This window comes from Meriones unguiculatus, chromosome 2 (genome assembly GCF_030254825.1).
Source record: "Meriones unguiculatus strain TT.TT164.6M chromosome 2, Bangor_MerUng_6.1, whole genome shotgun sequence".
In the NCBI taxonomy this organism is placed as follows: Eukaryota; Metazoa; Chordata; class Mammalia; order Rodentia; family Muridae; genus Meriones; species Meriones unguiculatus.
This window is the reverse complement of record NC_083350.1, coordinates 3,682,121-3,695,875: the sequence shown is the minus strand read 5'-3', so window position 1 is coordinate 3,695,875 and position 13,755 is coordinate 3,682,121. Positions and strand designations below refer to the sequence as shown.

At 45.1% G+C, this 13,755-nt stretch overlaps 1 protein-coding gene across 3 annotated transcripts; it reads left to right on the top strand.

The window, feature by feature from the left end:
- The first annotated feature begins 210 nt into the window (after window positions 1–210).
- Window positions 211–7,731, top strand: Cbln2 (cerebellin 2 precursor). Of its 3 annotated transcripts, XM_021663088.2 has the most exons (5): window positions 211–917; window positions 1,328–1,372; window positions 2,452–2,971; window positions 5,763–5,882; window positions 6,081–7,731. In XM_021663088.2, exons 3-5 carry the CDS (start codon window positions 2,615–2,617, stop codon window positions 6,276–6,278), a joined length of 675 nt encoding a protein of 224 aa, XP_021518763.1. In that variant the 5' UTR covers window positions 211–917; window positions 1,328–1,372; window positions 2,452–2,614; the 3' UTR covers window positions 6,279–7,731. The 3 variants fall into 3 exon arrangements, with proteins under 3 accessions (XP_021518763.1, XP_021518764.1, XP_060232942.1); XM_021663089.2 differs by lacking the exon at window positions 211–917 and having other exon boundaries at window positions 1,126–1,372; XM_060376959.1 differs by lacking the exons at window positions 211–917; window positions 1,328–1,372 and adding an exon at window positions 1,827–1,846.
- The last annotated feature ends 6,024 nt before the right edge of the window (window positions 7,732–13,755 follow it).

Genomic DNA, 13,755 nt, shown 5'->3' with positions numbered 1-13,755 from the left:
TATCCACAAGAGAGCAAAATCACTGTAATAACGCTTCTAAAAATCAGGTTCGAGAGTCCCTATTCAAAAGCTATCTTGCCTTTGTTCAGTGTCGTTATGGACTACCCATCCCAAAGGTCTGTGCAAAGGCTGTGCGGGAAGTACATCCCACAGACAACCGCTACAGGAGCACACGTCCCTTTGGAAAGTTAGAGGGGTAAAAGCTGTAAACACAAGCCTGCCTGCTGCCTGCGGAGAATTGCGAGGCGAACGGACATTGAAAGAGAACCTCTTTGATTTTTATTTTTATTTATTTATTTATTTTTATTTCAGGCACCGGCGCTATTTTAGGGGCTGTGGTGAAGAAGGAAAACCAAAAAACTCAAGCCTCACCTTGTCCCCGGCACTCCCCCGCACTGAGTAGGCTCGTTCGCAGCCGGTGGCGCGGACGCCCCGGCGCCCGTAGGTGGCGCCCCTCGTCCGTGCTTGCGCATCCTGGCCTCTCGCCGCAGCTCGGAACCCGCGAGTCTCCCCGGTCTTTAGAGCCCAGAGACTGCGTTTTAATAATCTCGCGCGGTGCCCGCGCGCTCCGCCAGCCCCGGGGTTCAGAACCGCAGACACATAAACCCAGGCGGGACGAGCCTCTTTAATTTCTACCAAACGCTGACGCTTCGCTAACGAGAGATTTTGGAATCACAGTAATCATTAAATTACCAAGGTTTTTCCTTCCTTTAAAACACACACACACACACACTTTTTCTTTTTTTTTTTAAGTGTCCCCTCTACCTTTTTAATTATGAAAGTGGCCACTCCGTTCAAGATTAAGACTTGGAGGGAATTTGGAAAGGAAAAAGACTCTGGGAGAAGAAACGGGGCCGGTGCTTCCGAGGGCGCCTAGTGTTAAGAAGGCTCCGAGGAGGACTGCGCTGGGCGTCCAGGTGAGAGCCGACCTGAGCGCGGCAGGGCGCGTGGGGGTCGCGGGGAAGGGGCTGTGGATTCCAGGACGCGGGAGCCGGCGGCTGGCAGCCCGGGCCGAGTCCTCTGGAGTGCGGGGCGGAGGCGGGGACGGGAGGTGGTGCTGGGGAGGGCGCGGGCTGCGGAGCACCCCGGGCCCGAGCGGGAAGGGCTCGGCTCCCGGCACGGCGGGGCGCGGAGCAGCGTGGAGCGCCGTGTGCGGCCGGATCCCCGCGCGCGCGGGGCCGGGGCGTGGTGAGTCGCCGAGCCGGAGCGGACCGCGGAGAGGCGGCGGGGCGGGGCGCAGCCGTTATTGGCCAGGCGCCGGGAGAAGGGTCGTGCTCCGAGGTGTCCTCCTCCCGCCAGCTCCTGCTGCCTCATCTTCTTTCCGCAGAAGAACTTCGCGGAGGTCGGTGCTCGCCCGTCATGGACGTTCCAGGTAACCCACCCGACCCCTGACCCCTGGGGTCTGCTCGCTAGCTGCCTTTTTGCTTCAACGGGACTCCGAGAAAAGCGAAGGCTGGGGTTCCCGACAGACAGGAGGGTCGGTGGTGGAGCTGGGGCTGGGCTGGGGAGGGGTCCGTTACCCTTTGTGTGGGAGGTTTAGACGGGCTGTTTATTGGAAGCCAACTTCTGTTTTCTTAGAAAGAACGCGGGGAGAGTAGTTCGGAGAGCGCGGGCGGCCAGGGGAAGGTTGTTGGTTTGTTTGTTTGTGTTCCTGGGCTGCGTGTTCCAAATGGCCTCTCCGGTTTAGCAGAAGAGAGGACCAGGTAAAAGTGCCAACCCGCCTAAGTTAGCGGAGAGCTAGAGGAGAGGGGAGTCGGGTGCAGAGACAAACGCCTGCAAATGAGTAAAATCGGGGCCGTGATGCTGAAGTCAGCCTTTGCCAGACGGAGGACTCCAGCTCTCCCGGGTACTAGCCCTGGACTGTGGGGACGCTGGAAGTGGGTCTTAGAATTTCGCTCCTCACCCACTCCCATCCCGCCTCCCTCCGCTTCTGTTCTTTCCTTTTTCTTAATCTCACCCACCCAAGGAGCTTTTCGGGGTTTGTTCTTGGGGGAGGGGGATCCTTTTTATTCGAAATGGCCTGCTTAAGAATTACTTCCTGGACAGGAAAATATGGGATAAAGGGAAAAGCAGGGAGAGGAAGGGTTTCTTCCCATGGTTATCCAGAAAGCCACTGAAACAAAGCTGATAAAGCCTCTTTTTTGTTGTTGATGGTTTTGCCTTGACTGCTTTTAATTCCTCTAGAGGTCTTGGTCTGAGTAGGCAGCGGAAGGTACTAAAACCGTCTTGTAGGTCCCCAACCCTTTTTACAAGGTCCTGTAGAATCACAGCCCAGGCTCTCACCTTCCAAGAACAAGCTAGGAGAGCTGAGCAGTGCGCCAGAGCTTTCTCCCATCTGGAATGAGGATAGCTTTGGGGGACCCCGGGCTGGCCATTGCGCAGGACCCGGGCGCCCCGGGCAGTCCCCGCCCCACCCGCCTGCCTAAGGGTCTGGGTTCTTTGCTCTGACAGGTCCGCTGGTGCCTTCCTTCTGAGAATCCTTTGGCTTTGACAATCTGAGGTGGGAACCCAGCCCAGAGAAGGTACTACTTCAGTCCTGCGTGTTCCTGGGCGCACCCAGGCACCCCTCCGGCTCCTGCCGGCCTTGGCGTCTGCGGGGCGCCCCGGAGCCCAGATGCCCGCGCCTGGCCGGGGCCCCCAAGGGCCGCCGCCGAGCATGCCCGGGCGCCGGGGGGCGCTGCGCGAGCCGGCCGACTTTGGCTCCAGCCTGGGGGCGGCGCTGGCCCTGTTGCTGCTGCTGCTGCCCGCCTGCTGCCCGGTAAAGGCTCAGAACGACACGGAGCCCATCGTGCTGGAAGGCAAGTGCCTGGTGGTGTGCGATTCCAGCCCGTCCGGTGACGGCGCCGTCACCTCTTCCCTGGGCATTTCCGTGCGCTCAGGCAGTGCCAAGGTGGCCTTCTCCGCTACTCGGAGCACCAACCACGAGCCCTCAGAGATGAGCAACCGCACCATGACCATCTACTTCGACCAGGTCAGCCGCTAACCCGCCCACCCGCCGACGAGGAGAAGGCTGGTGCACAGTTGGCCGGCGCTCCCACATTTCCGGGAGGAGCGCGGGCTGGTGTGCCTACCTCTGCCTTGCCCTTACGTTGCTCTTTTCACTACTGTGCGTTCCTGGAGTCGCCCTGGAGCGCGCTGCAGAGTTTTATCATTAAATATCAGCTCTCCCAGTGCGGATTACTGGGAGTCCTGTAAGGCTCCCCAGATCTCCAAGGGTTTGGTAAAGCTAAAACATGAAATACATTTCTCTGAAATTGCTCTTTTCCTTTTGCTGGGGGCAAGGCAGAGTTTGTGGTGAACCATCTTCAGACACCAGGGGTGAGGGCTCCTCTAAAAGATGCTCAATTTAGTAAGGTTCCTCTTCCAAAAAAGGGATCCGACAAAGGCTGGACCTACCGCTTATGTTTGGAATTCAGTGACATAAAGGTTAATTTTCAACAAAAAATAAGTGGGAAAGAGTGTGGCCAACAGCAGAAATGCTTCTCTGAATATATGCCAGTCTAAAGTGGCCGTGTACCCGTTCTGGGGAGTCCAGGCAATAGCGTGAATACGGGATATTCAAATATAAAGGCACAGGATGGCTATGAAAACTTAAGGAGACAAAGGCCTGTGACGTCAGTGGCTTTAAGCCACTTAGTGTCTGGCCTGAGGGCTAAGCAGCCAGGAACTGGGGAGATGGCTATGTAAATGTTTCTCTGGGTGGCTACCTTTAGGTGTACTCTCTCATCTAGTCTTCAGAAACTGAGACGGTGATGGCGTTTTCATGCTTTCTCTAATCAACTAATGCTCCTGCCCAGGGCCTTTGTGTAAAACATAGCTGTGAAGCTTCTCTGGACACAGGTGGAGCTCCTCACCATTGGCTGTCCCTGTCCCGGAACCGGATTTTAAACCTATGGATAGCCAACGCACACTCTTGAATTCTTTTTAGGCTGTTCTTTTCATTTTAAAAACTCAAGCATTTAAGGGTTTTAAGAAAGTTGTTTTAATACAAAATACTTCATTTCATCATGTCCAGCCAGGTAAGACAGCATGCCATGACCATATATAGTTCATATCCTTCTTTGTCCAGTGTTAATTTACTATTGTTGTTTTACAGTTATGGTGCCCTACAAAATTCTCAGCCTTTTCAGAACCACTGATTTGCAGGGTTGTCAGGAAAATTCTGATATAGGGCCAGTAGTACTAGGAATTTTGCTTTATAGATGAGGTAGCTTCCTGGCGCCTGTTAGGTTGTAACTGAGGGAGGCCGTCTGCTCAGGGGCTTGGCTGGGTGTCTTCTCATCTAAATGCAGCCTTGGACTTACCTGTTTCATGACTTTAAAATCCACATTGAGGAGATGAGATGGAGAGGGGAGGCAGCACAGCTCGGAGGGCAAGCAAGGGAATGCGTCATTCTCCAGTGAAGCACCGTGGGGACCCTGAGCAGACAGCAGAGGTGTCCTCCGCAGTGGAGCCCGCTGTGCCTGGGGACACCTGCCCTCGTGGGCGGAGGCGTGTTCACAGCACCACGAGGATGCAGTGTTCCCAGGCCATGCCTGCAGTGGTGGCTGGCAGCGCTTCGCTCTGGGGTTCATCTGTACAACTGTGTAAAAGGCAGAGGAGCTGATGCTTGTGTTCTGGTCAGGTAGAAGGCACTCCAGGGTTTCAGTGTAGCTTGCTGTTTATTTAGGACACATAGAACACAAGCAGGTCATTTTGTCATTTTAACAGAGTTGGAATTTTTCAGGAGGAGAGAAGGGAACAGGGTGCAGACAAAGTATCCAGATTCTATTTTGAACAGAAGGGTAGTGAGGCAGGGAGCCTGATTTCCTTCACATTCTGCTCCTTTTCTTATTGTATTTTGGAAAACTACCAGCAGAGCTACCCAGTCCTCTGCTGATAGCTAAGCTTGCCGTTATTCTCACCTGCTGTGGAATTCCCTTAGGTTGGAGTAGGAGTGTCCAAGCTACAGTTGAGAGCTCTTTTCTCAATTGTTTTTACACGATCCCTCACTAAGCCAACGAAGCAGGCACTGCTTAGGAAGACTGGATTTGAACAGGGCATCCAGTGCTTGCTGACAAAACTCATCATTTAAGGACCTGCTCTATATTGCTGGAGGTTGGGGCTCACTGGACAGGGAAACCACACAGAGGCCGTCCCCTCCAGGGAGTTAGAGCACAGCTTCATCCTACTCAGTGAATGCGTGGAATAGACTGGTCTGCTCTTTCATCACCTCTTCTCTCTTCGTTCCACATGAAGTTTTAATATGAAACAGAACATTAGACTGAACACCCTAGGCGCCAACCCTCAAAAACAAAAACAAAAACAAAACAAAACAAAAAAAACAAAGAAAGAAAAATAAAAACAAAGAAAAGAAAAGAACAGTGTTGGATTTACAAGTTTTTTCTTGACCTTATTGTCTCTCATCACATTCTTCATACCCTGTACGTAATCATACAAAGCCTTTATCTACTGTTTCAATGTATAATTGAAATATACTTCCAAAGTCCTTATTAATTAGAAACCATGAGAGTACTTTTTGAATACATTTCTGCCATTGAATTTATTATTATTATTGTTATTATTATTGTTTTATTATTATCATTTTTTTGGTACTGGATGTGTCACACATTGTTTGGATGACACTGTTGATTTGGTGGTACCTGCTCTCGATACCAGTGAGCCAGCTAACTTGGGGAATCACTCAGAAGAGTGGAGAAAACACAAGCTGAGAAGGGACATGACTGTGGGCACTGAGTCTGCTGTTCCCTCTTCTTTTCCAGGTTTTAGTAAACATTGGCAACCACTTTGACCTTGCCTCCAGTATATTTGTAGCACCAAGGAAGGGAATTTACAGCTTCAGCTTCCACGTGGTCAAAGTGTACAACAGACAAACAATCCAGGTGGGTAGGGTGGAGAGCTGAGCCCTTGAAGAACTGGTAAACAGGGGTGGACTCTGAGCCAGGTGGAAGACTGCACTCTCAGCTTCCAGGTGTGTGGGCTTCAACAGTTAGATGGGGGTGACAAGCTTTAGGGGAGAAGCAAGCAGGATGTGGGCCGAGGTGCTCTCTAATTGCTGAGCCTTCCTCCCTGCCTTATAGGTCAGTTTAATGCAGAACGGCTACCCGGTGATCTCCGCATTTGCAGGAGACCAGGATGTTACCAGGGAAGCGGCCAGCAATGGTGTTCTGCTGCTCATGGAAAGAGAAGACAAAGTCCACCTCAAACTGGAGCGAGGCAACCTCATGGGCGGCTGGAAATACTCCACATTCTCGGGCTTCTTGGTGTTTCCTCTATAGACTTGGAGTCACCGGGGCGGCAGGAAGGTTGTGATCAGGACCCAGGGATCTGCCTTCTGGAACACCTTGAACTTGTCTGGGAAGGATGGCTTGGGCCCAGCTCCATCAGAAGAATGATTTTCTTCTAAAGATCCAGTATTCTCTTTGACCCTTGACAATTCCTCGGGAACCTGGCCTCTAATTAGTTTTAGACGACATGGTCTTAAGGAGAAATGAAATTATCGATTTGAGCAATTTGTACCTGTGATTGTAAAGTCAATATTGGATTTTGTTGTTGGAACCATTGACTTACCTTCTTCTGTTTGTACGTTGTATCCTTGTCCTGATGACGTAGACGCTACTGACCCTCAGATGGATTGCACGCTGCAGTCGGGGCTTAAAGCAAGGGCCCAGCAAAGAACCACCCACCAGACAGTCTTTGGCCTGTGTTCTGTGTGTGTGTGTGTAGCCTTAAAAAAAAAAAAAAAAGAATGGCTTCATTTTCATTCTGTAGCTTTTCCCTGGGGTTCTGGGGGGACTGGGAGGGATCCGGGCATTGGGAACCTGTCAAAAAGTGCTTTATCCTGAGAAGCAAATTTTGCACGATTGGACTGAAGCTTCTGTTCTGTACTGTCAGTGGTTTTCTTTTCTCCTCTGGAAGCTTCCCTTTCCTTCCTCAGGTTTCCCTCCTCAAACCTATGTAGTTTTCATGCTGGGGTCGTGGAGAGAAAAAAACTTGCATTCAGTCCTTGTATGAGATAAGCAAAACAAAACAAAATCTGCATACTTTGTTTTGGATGAGAGGAAACCAGGAAAAAAAGGTCTCTCAAAGTAAGGACAGCAAATAGACCATTTTGCATATTCTTCCCTGGACTCTCTCACACTTGCAGCCTGGATTTTATTATTTTATTTTATTCTATTTTTAATTTATACTGTGGGATCCTTTAGTAGCTTTGCATTCCTCATTGGTCATGAATCTCTTAACAAAGGTGGAGCTGAAGTGGCCGAATCTCCTGTTTGCTTTTCCTCTGGATATGTCTCAGTGGTCAGTTAGACCTGCCTCTGAGTGGCCACACATTATCAGATGCTTCAAAGACACAGGACCGCTGCCTCTTCCTGGAGATCTCCCTTTGATCTGTCAGGGAGAGGGATGTATTGACACTCTGTGGATGAACACCTGGCCAGAAGCCACCTGGACTAGGAGTCACGGTAGTTACAGGCACTGGCTGCTGTACCCCGGGAGTGGTTTTTAAACCCTGCTTTGTTGGCATCTCGTGCAACAACACTATTAAGCTGCAACTGAGAGACCAGGTACAGTATTTGTGTGCCAAGGAAATGTCACTAATCCCAAAGCAATCAAAGATGTGACCTCAAACTGGATGTTAATCTGTCCTTTGTGTAACAATGTAACCAAAATATTGATGATAAAACTCATAATTTAAGATTCAGAATAAATGGGTTTGATGTCTGCCTTGCTCTGCTCCCTCCTCATCGTCTCTCTCAAAATGATGGGGAGGTATAGGTTAAGTACCAAGGAACTGGAGAGGTTAAGTTTATGTTGTGACTCTTTATAAAGGACACACACAAATACTGATGCAGCTCTAAGTCTCTGACGGTGTATAGCTCACTTAGATATATTCAGTTTATAGTTACGTATTTTTCAAAGAGTAAGATTTTGGAGGAGAGAGAGACAGAAAAAAATAATGTTTAAAAAGTAGATCATATAAAAAAAAGTAGATCATATGCTTTTATCACACATTGTCTTTGACATGGTACAAGCATTAGCTCCACATTTCAAAAATTAGCTATTGATATAGAAGATTCCAACACTTGGGAAGACTCATTTGTTTTCAACTTGTTTGTGGGGATGAATTGCATGGTCAAAAGGCAAGTTCAAGGGGCACTGGGTAATTGCATTTGGGTTAAAGGCCTCAGGCTTTCTATCTTTAAATCAACAAGGAAGTAGGATGGGAAGCTTAATTCTCATTAAAATAATGTCTTGTGAGGAGGAAAAATCAAGCAAAAAGCACTTGGGGCCCTTCCGCTCTGACTTGGAGACATTTGTAAGTGTGAGCTGTGTTTATTAATGCGAACATGAGCAGGAGGCAGATGCCAAGTGTGTCCTTGTGTTCTGTTTTTCTTAGATATCTTAATTCTCCTCCTCTCATTTCTTTAATTTCATACTCAGTTTAAAATAAGCAAGAAACCTTATTTGAAGACAATTTTACACTGCAGAGATTAGAAGATTTAGGAGCTCTTGTTATTAGTATTTGCATCCTTTAATAATATATAATGCACATATTTCATTGTATTTATATCTTTATTGTGTACAGACTGCCACTGGGTAATACTGTCTCATAAATAAGTTATTAAATTGACCAATCTAAATGTATTTTGGGAGTTTATCTTCTATTAGAAAATCAGCTTCCTCCTGATGGTTTTACTCTTAGCCTTCTTTCTTCTCTCTCAATGTGAATGCCAGAAAGTACATTAGTACACAGCCCTCCTGCTAATGTTCTGAGGTTGCTGACCATCTATTGCAGCATCTGCCTGAGCCATACCCCTGTAGAAATTATGTAGATTTATTACTTGCTTGAGAAATAAAACAGCTAAATCAAATTATATTGAATATCAGAAGAGTTGTAAAATACATCAAACAAAACAAGATCTTTGCTGAAAATTTCTTTTGCTTATGATATCTTTAAGAGATACAACACTCCCAGGCTTAGCCAGGAAAAACATATATGTCAGAGCAAAAGTTGATGTGTATTTTGTTTGTTTGGCTGGTTAGTTGGTTTGTTGTTTGTTTTGTGTTATCTTGGTTAAGACGAATGGTCTAACACTTCCAGACTGACCTCAGGACCCCTGGCTACCAGCCTCAGCAGTCAGGTCTACAGACTCAGCCAGTTCACACTCTGCAGGTGTGACGCCACCGGACGCGGCCACTGAGGAGCGCTCAGAGGTGCTTAGAGAATGAATGAAGAGCACAGGGGGACAGGGGCATTTTTACAGCTGGGAGGATGTTTTCATAAAAGCAGATTTTTCAATGTGCCGTTGTGAAAATCACTGACATACAGTGTGCTGATAAGCCGCAGATATTAATTAAAACTATATCAGCCTAGAATTTTAAATATTTTTGTAGACTAAATGCTCTAAAATGTATTCTTACTGCTTTGCTGATGGAGACTAATAATTAAAAAAAAATAGTGTCTGACAGGAAGATGACTGCACATGCCAATGTATTTCCAAAATTCTCAGAAGACCACTGAAGCTGTCTGTGGTGTTATGTTCAAGTTCTCCTTAATTTAATTTTTTGGGGATATGATAATATCAAATTGATATATCTGAATTTAATTGCATTCTCAGTTATGTCGTTTGGCTGTCCCTTACAGCTCATGCTCACCTTCCTTTCCTGGTGCATGCAGCCACATCTTATGGAACGGCGTACTGATGATGCTTTTATGTAAGCACCATAGCCAACGTCAACATCACTAACACGGGTTTTTATGTAAGCACCATAGCCAACGTCAACATCACTAACACGGGTTTTTATGTAAGCACCATAGCCAACGTCAACATCACTAACACGGGTTTTTAATGTTCACTCGCTTTCACGATGATGTTAGCTGTAGGAAGTAAATGTTTCTCAAGGAGCAGTCTTTTCTTAACTTAGAATATAATGACAGTTGTTGTTTCTATGTACAACAGAAAATGCATACATTTGTATGGTGTGTGCTTTCACTAGCTGTTCATATCAAAGCTGATGAAGAAAAAACTGTTAAATACTAATTTGAAAACTCACAGACCCCTTTACAGGGATGTTATAGATTTATTTACTTTCTTGAAAATAAACTTAGCTAAATCGAGTTATATTGCTCTTCAGAAGAATTTTAAAGTATTTAAAACAAAACAAAACAAAAAAAAACCTCTGTTGAAATTTGAGTGGCTTGTCACATTTTCTTACTATCCGAGAAATCACAGTGGTCACATACTCAGTACCTGTGATGCAGCATAAACACTGTTGCCTTCAGACATTGTAATATACACACTTGATACTTTAGTGGTGGTATAATAAAAAATTATGGATTAGCTATATTTTCCTGGGATTTGAAAATATGTAAGAGAAATATTTGACAAATTACCTTCTACTAGCAAAACACAGCAGGCTTGCTACATCATGTTTCAACTACAGCAGAAGAAGCAAGGGACATTCGGTCAGTGTTTTCTATTCTCTTCTAAAGAAACACATATTGCAATAAGATAACGTTGTTGTTAATGGAATAGTCAATGTGTGTTTAAAGTCCGGCAGTGCAAGAAGAGTATAACAATCTAGTACAAATATGCACGTGAATAAAAACTCGTGATATTTTAAGGTGATGTAAATATAGAAACAGGTTGCGTTGGGTTATCCGCAGTGGTGGGCTGTGCACTGCATGAAAGTGCTTATGAAACTGTAGCAGGATATTAAGTACAGAATTGCAATGAGTTTTGCCCTTCTGCCTTGTTTATTTGAAAATTTCCTTATCCTTTATATTGCTACTATAAATAGGATATAAAGATTTTTTTTAATTTAAGGATGAAAACTATAAATTATATGGAGAAAATTAATGTTACTTTTCTTAGCATTTAATAAGGAAGTACATTAAATACACTGAAGTAAGTTTACATGCAAGTGTAATGTTGATTTGAAGCTTCAATTTTCTTGTGTTGCGTAACTTTTCTCTGACATACAGTGTGCTGATAAGCCACAAACATTAATTAAAACTACATCAGCCTAGAATTTTAAATATTTTTGTGGAGTAATTTCTCCAAAGAGTATTCTTACTGCTTTGCTAATGGAGACCAACAATTAAAAAAAACATATAACACACATGTATTATATAACTATATTATATCCATATTATATATATTAAATGCTGCTTTGTATCACAACTGTCCATGATCAGTGTCCATAGACCTTCTCAAAATATAAAAGTCATGTATTAAGACTTAAAGACTCGGAGAGAGAAAAAAACTTAAGCCAACTGGTCATGTCTCTGGGGCTGGATACCAGTAGTGTACCAAAATATGAATTGTCAGTTGATGAGGCTTTCTTACATTTGCAAACCCAGTAGGATCACTTGTGAATTTGAAGGGCAGAAGTCACATGACTGTGCCTCCTGCGGATGACAGGAGTTGTGCTCTGTCTTCCTAAGTGGGTTGTGTTGCTTATCTGCATCTCCAGCATCATTTGTGTCTGCAGCTTCATATATCATCATCTTCACCGGCTTCCCACACACCCAGTGTGTAAATGAGCTGCTTGACAACCTAACTCAGAAAAGAAATCTTCATTCCCTGTTCTTAATGCCTACAGCAGGGCTCCCTGGGGTTAGAGCGCTGCCTTGAACTCCAGCTAGTCTAACAAATAGAAGCCTCTTGCTAATGAGCCAGGGCACCGTTCAGCCTGAGCAGCCATGACGAGGTCTTCCTGGCTGTTCCACCCCGTGCCTCAGGACCGCTCATTACCATGTTTGATTTAGTGTCAGGTTCCAGGAGACGCTGAATTGGAGAATGCTGCCAACACTTTGGAAGGTTGAGTTATGTTTTTTTTTATCTTCTTAGCTGTATTATACTTATTTTAAAATATTTATACCAATTTTGGGGCCCTCAGAATGCACTGGGATATAGGATGCCCTTTAAATTCTTTTATTTCATGCTTAAGAAATGAGCATCTGTTGTGATTCTGGATACATTTCTATGATGTAGCACACTAATATATATATAATAAAATTATTGTATCTATAAGTTAGTTAATGGAAAGTCAACAAATGCTCTCTTCTGAAATATCCCCAGGACAGTAGTTGTATAATGATCTTAAAAACTTCAGCTTGGGTTCTGTATTCCATGAAACATTTGTCTTTAAATTTCTATTTTTCACTATCTATAACTTTTAGATCATAAGTACCACACTTGTGGAAAGTGGCTTATCTTTGAGAAACAAATGTAGCCCATGGAAATATGTCAGTGTCACATTTTTGGTTTCCTGACACCATGTCAGGATGTCACAGTAAAACTTTTTGTCCTGGAACCGTAAACTGTAAAGGCAGCAATAATTATATTATTTATATAAACAATCTGGTCCTTAGGGAATACAGTATAGATATGTACTTTATCATCCCCCAATATTTACCATTCGTCACTTCAGGGCCAGAAAGTGTGCAGACAGAGATAAAAGGAGAATAGAGGCTCGCTTAGTGTGGGCCCCAGAGGACACAATCAGAATGGAGGGGTGAAACGGATGTGAGAGAGCGAGAGAGGGAGAGAGTGTACGGAAACACAGGAAGCTGAAAACAGGTTACAGGAGTGAAGAAAACACTAGGTAGGCAATGGCTTCAGTGGAGATGGTTCTGTTGGTCTAATCTGCCAGCTACAATCTCCTTGATTGCCTGTCCACATGGTGAGCAAGATGGGGACTTTACAGCAGAATGGAGCTCCTCCAATAGCCTTGACAGCGTCACAGTTAGCAGGGTGAGTACAGGTTTCTCCGGTCCCTTTACCACAAGAAGATAAAGCTTAAAGAGGTGTTTGATGCCATGTCCTTTCTTCTTGTCTTCTCATTTTGCGGAGAAAATATAAACTCATGCTAAAGCCAGTCAAAGCCTCTGAAGTAGATATCCAGCCAGATGTCAACGAGGCATGATTTGAAGTTCGTCTTAACAAGAAATGAAGAACTTAATCAGATCATCAATGTCTTTTATATCATTTAATCAACAAATATATTTTAAGGTTTATGCTGCTTAAGAATCTCACACATGTACATAATGGGTTTTGATCAAGTCCACCCCATCCCCTCCCCCCACATCCTCTCCTGCACCCTTTACCACTTTCTGCTCCCAACTTGATGCTGTTTTTAAATGCACTGAATCCACTTAGTGCTGCTTATTTGAACAAGTGAAGTCAGATTTAAGGCATACACCTCAGGATGGAACTCATCTCTGATACCAGTAATAGGGCCCAGAACCTGAGTGGCTAGGTCATGGGACACAGGGAAAGCCAATGCTATTATTCTGTTAATTTCACATAGCAATAAGCTGTCCTCAACTTATCTTTATACACCAAGTGCATCTCTCAATTTCACCAGAGGAGCTTCTTTCAAAGTGGTGACTAGTACAGAGCCCTACACTAGCTAGCATGCAGACTATAGGAAACTGTGGTCTGCTCAGGTCCAAGAGATGAAGGAGAAGGCAAACATGTGAGGCCAAGCACATTGATCAGAGCAGGAACCCAGTATTCAATTTTGTGTAATGATACACACGTGTGTGTTCATGTGACTGTGCAGACATAACAACAAAAGTAGTCAGTATTTACCTGCTTTAGTGTCTTCTCTGGCTTTGAGCTGTACCTTTGATACTTGAAATTGATACACTTTAACATATGTGTATAGATCCACCTCTACTGAGTTCTCAGTTATTGGGCTTGTGTTTGCACATTTTACTTCTTGCATTCAGTCTGTGGGATG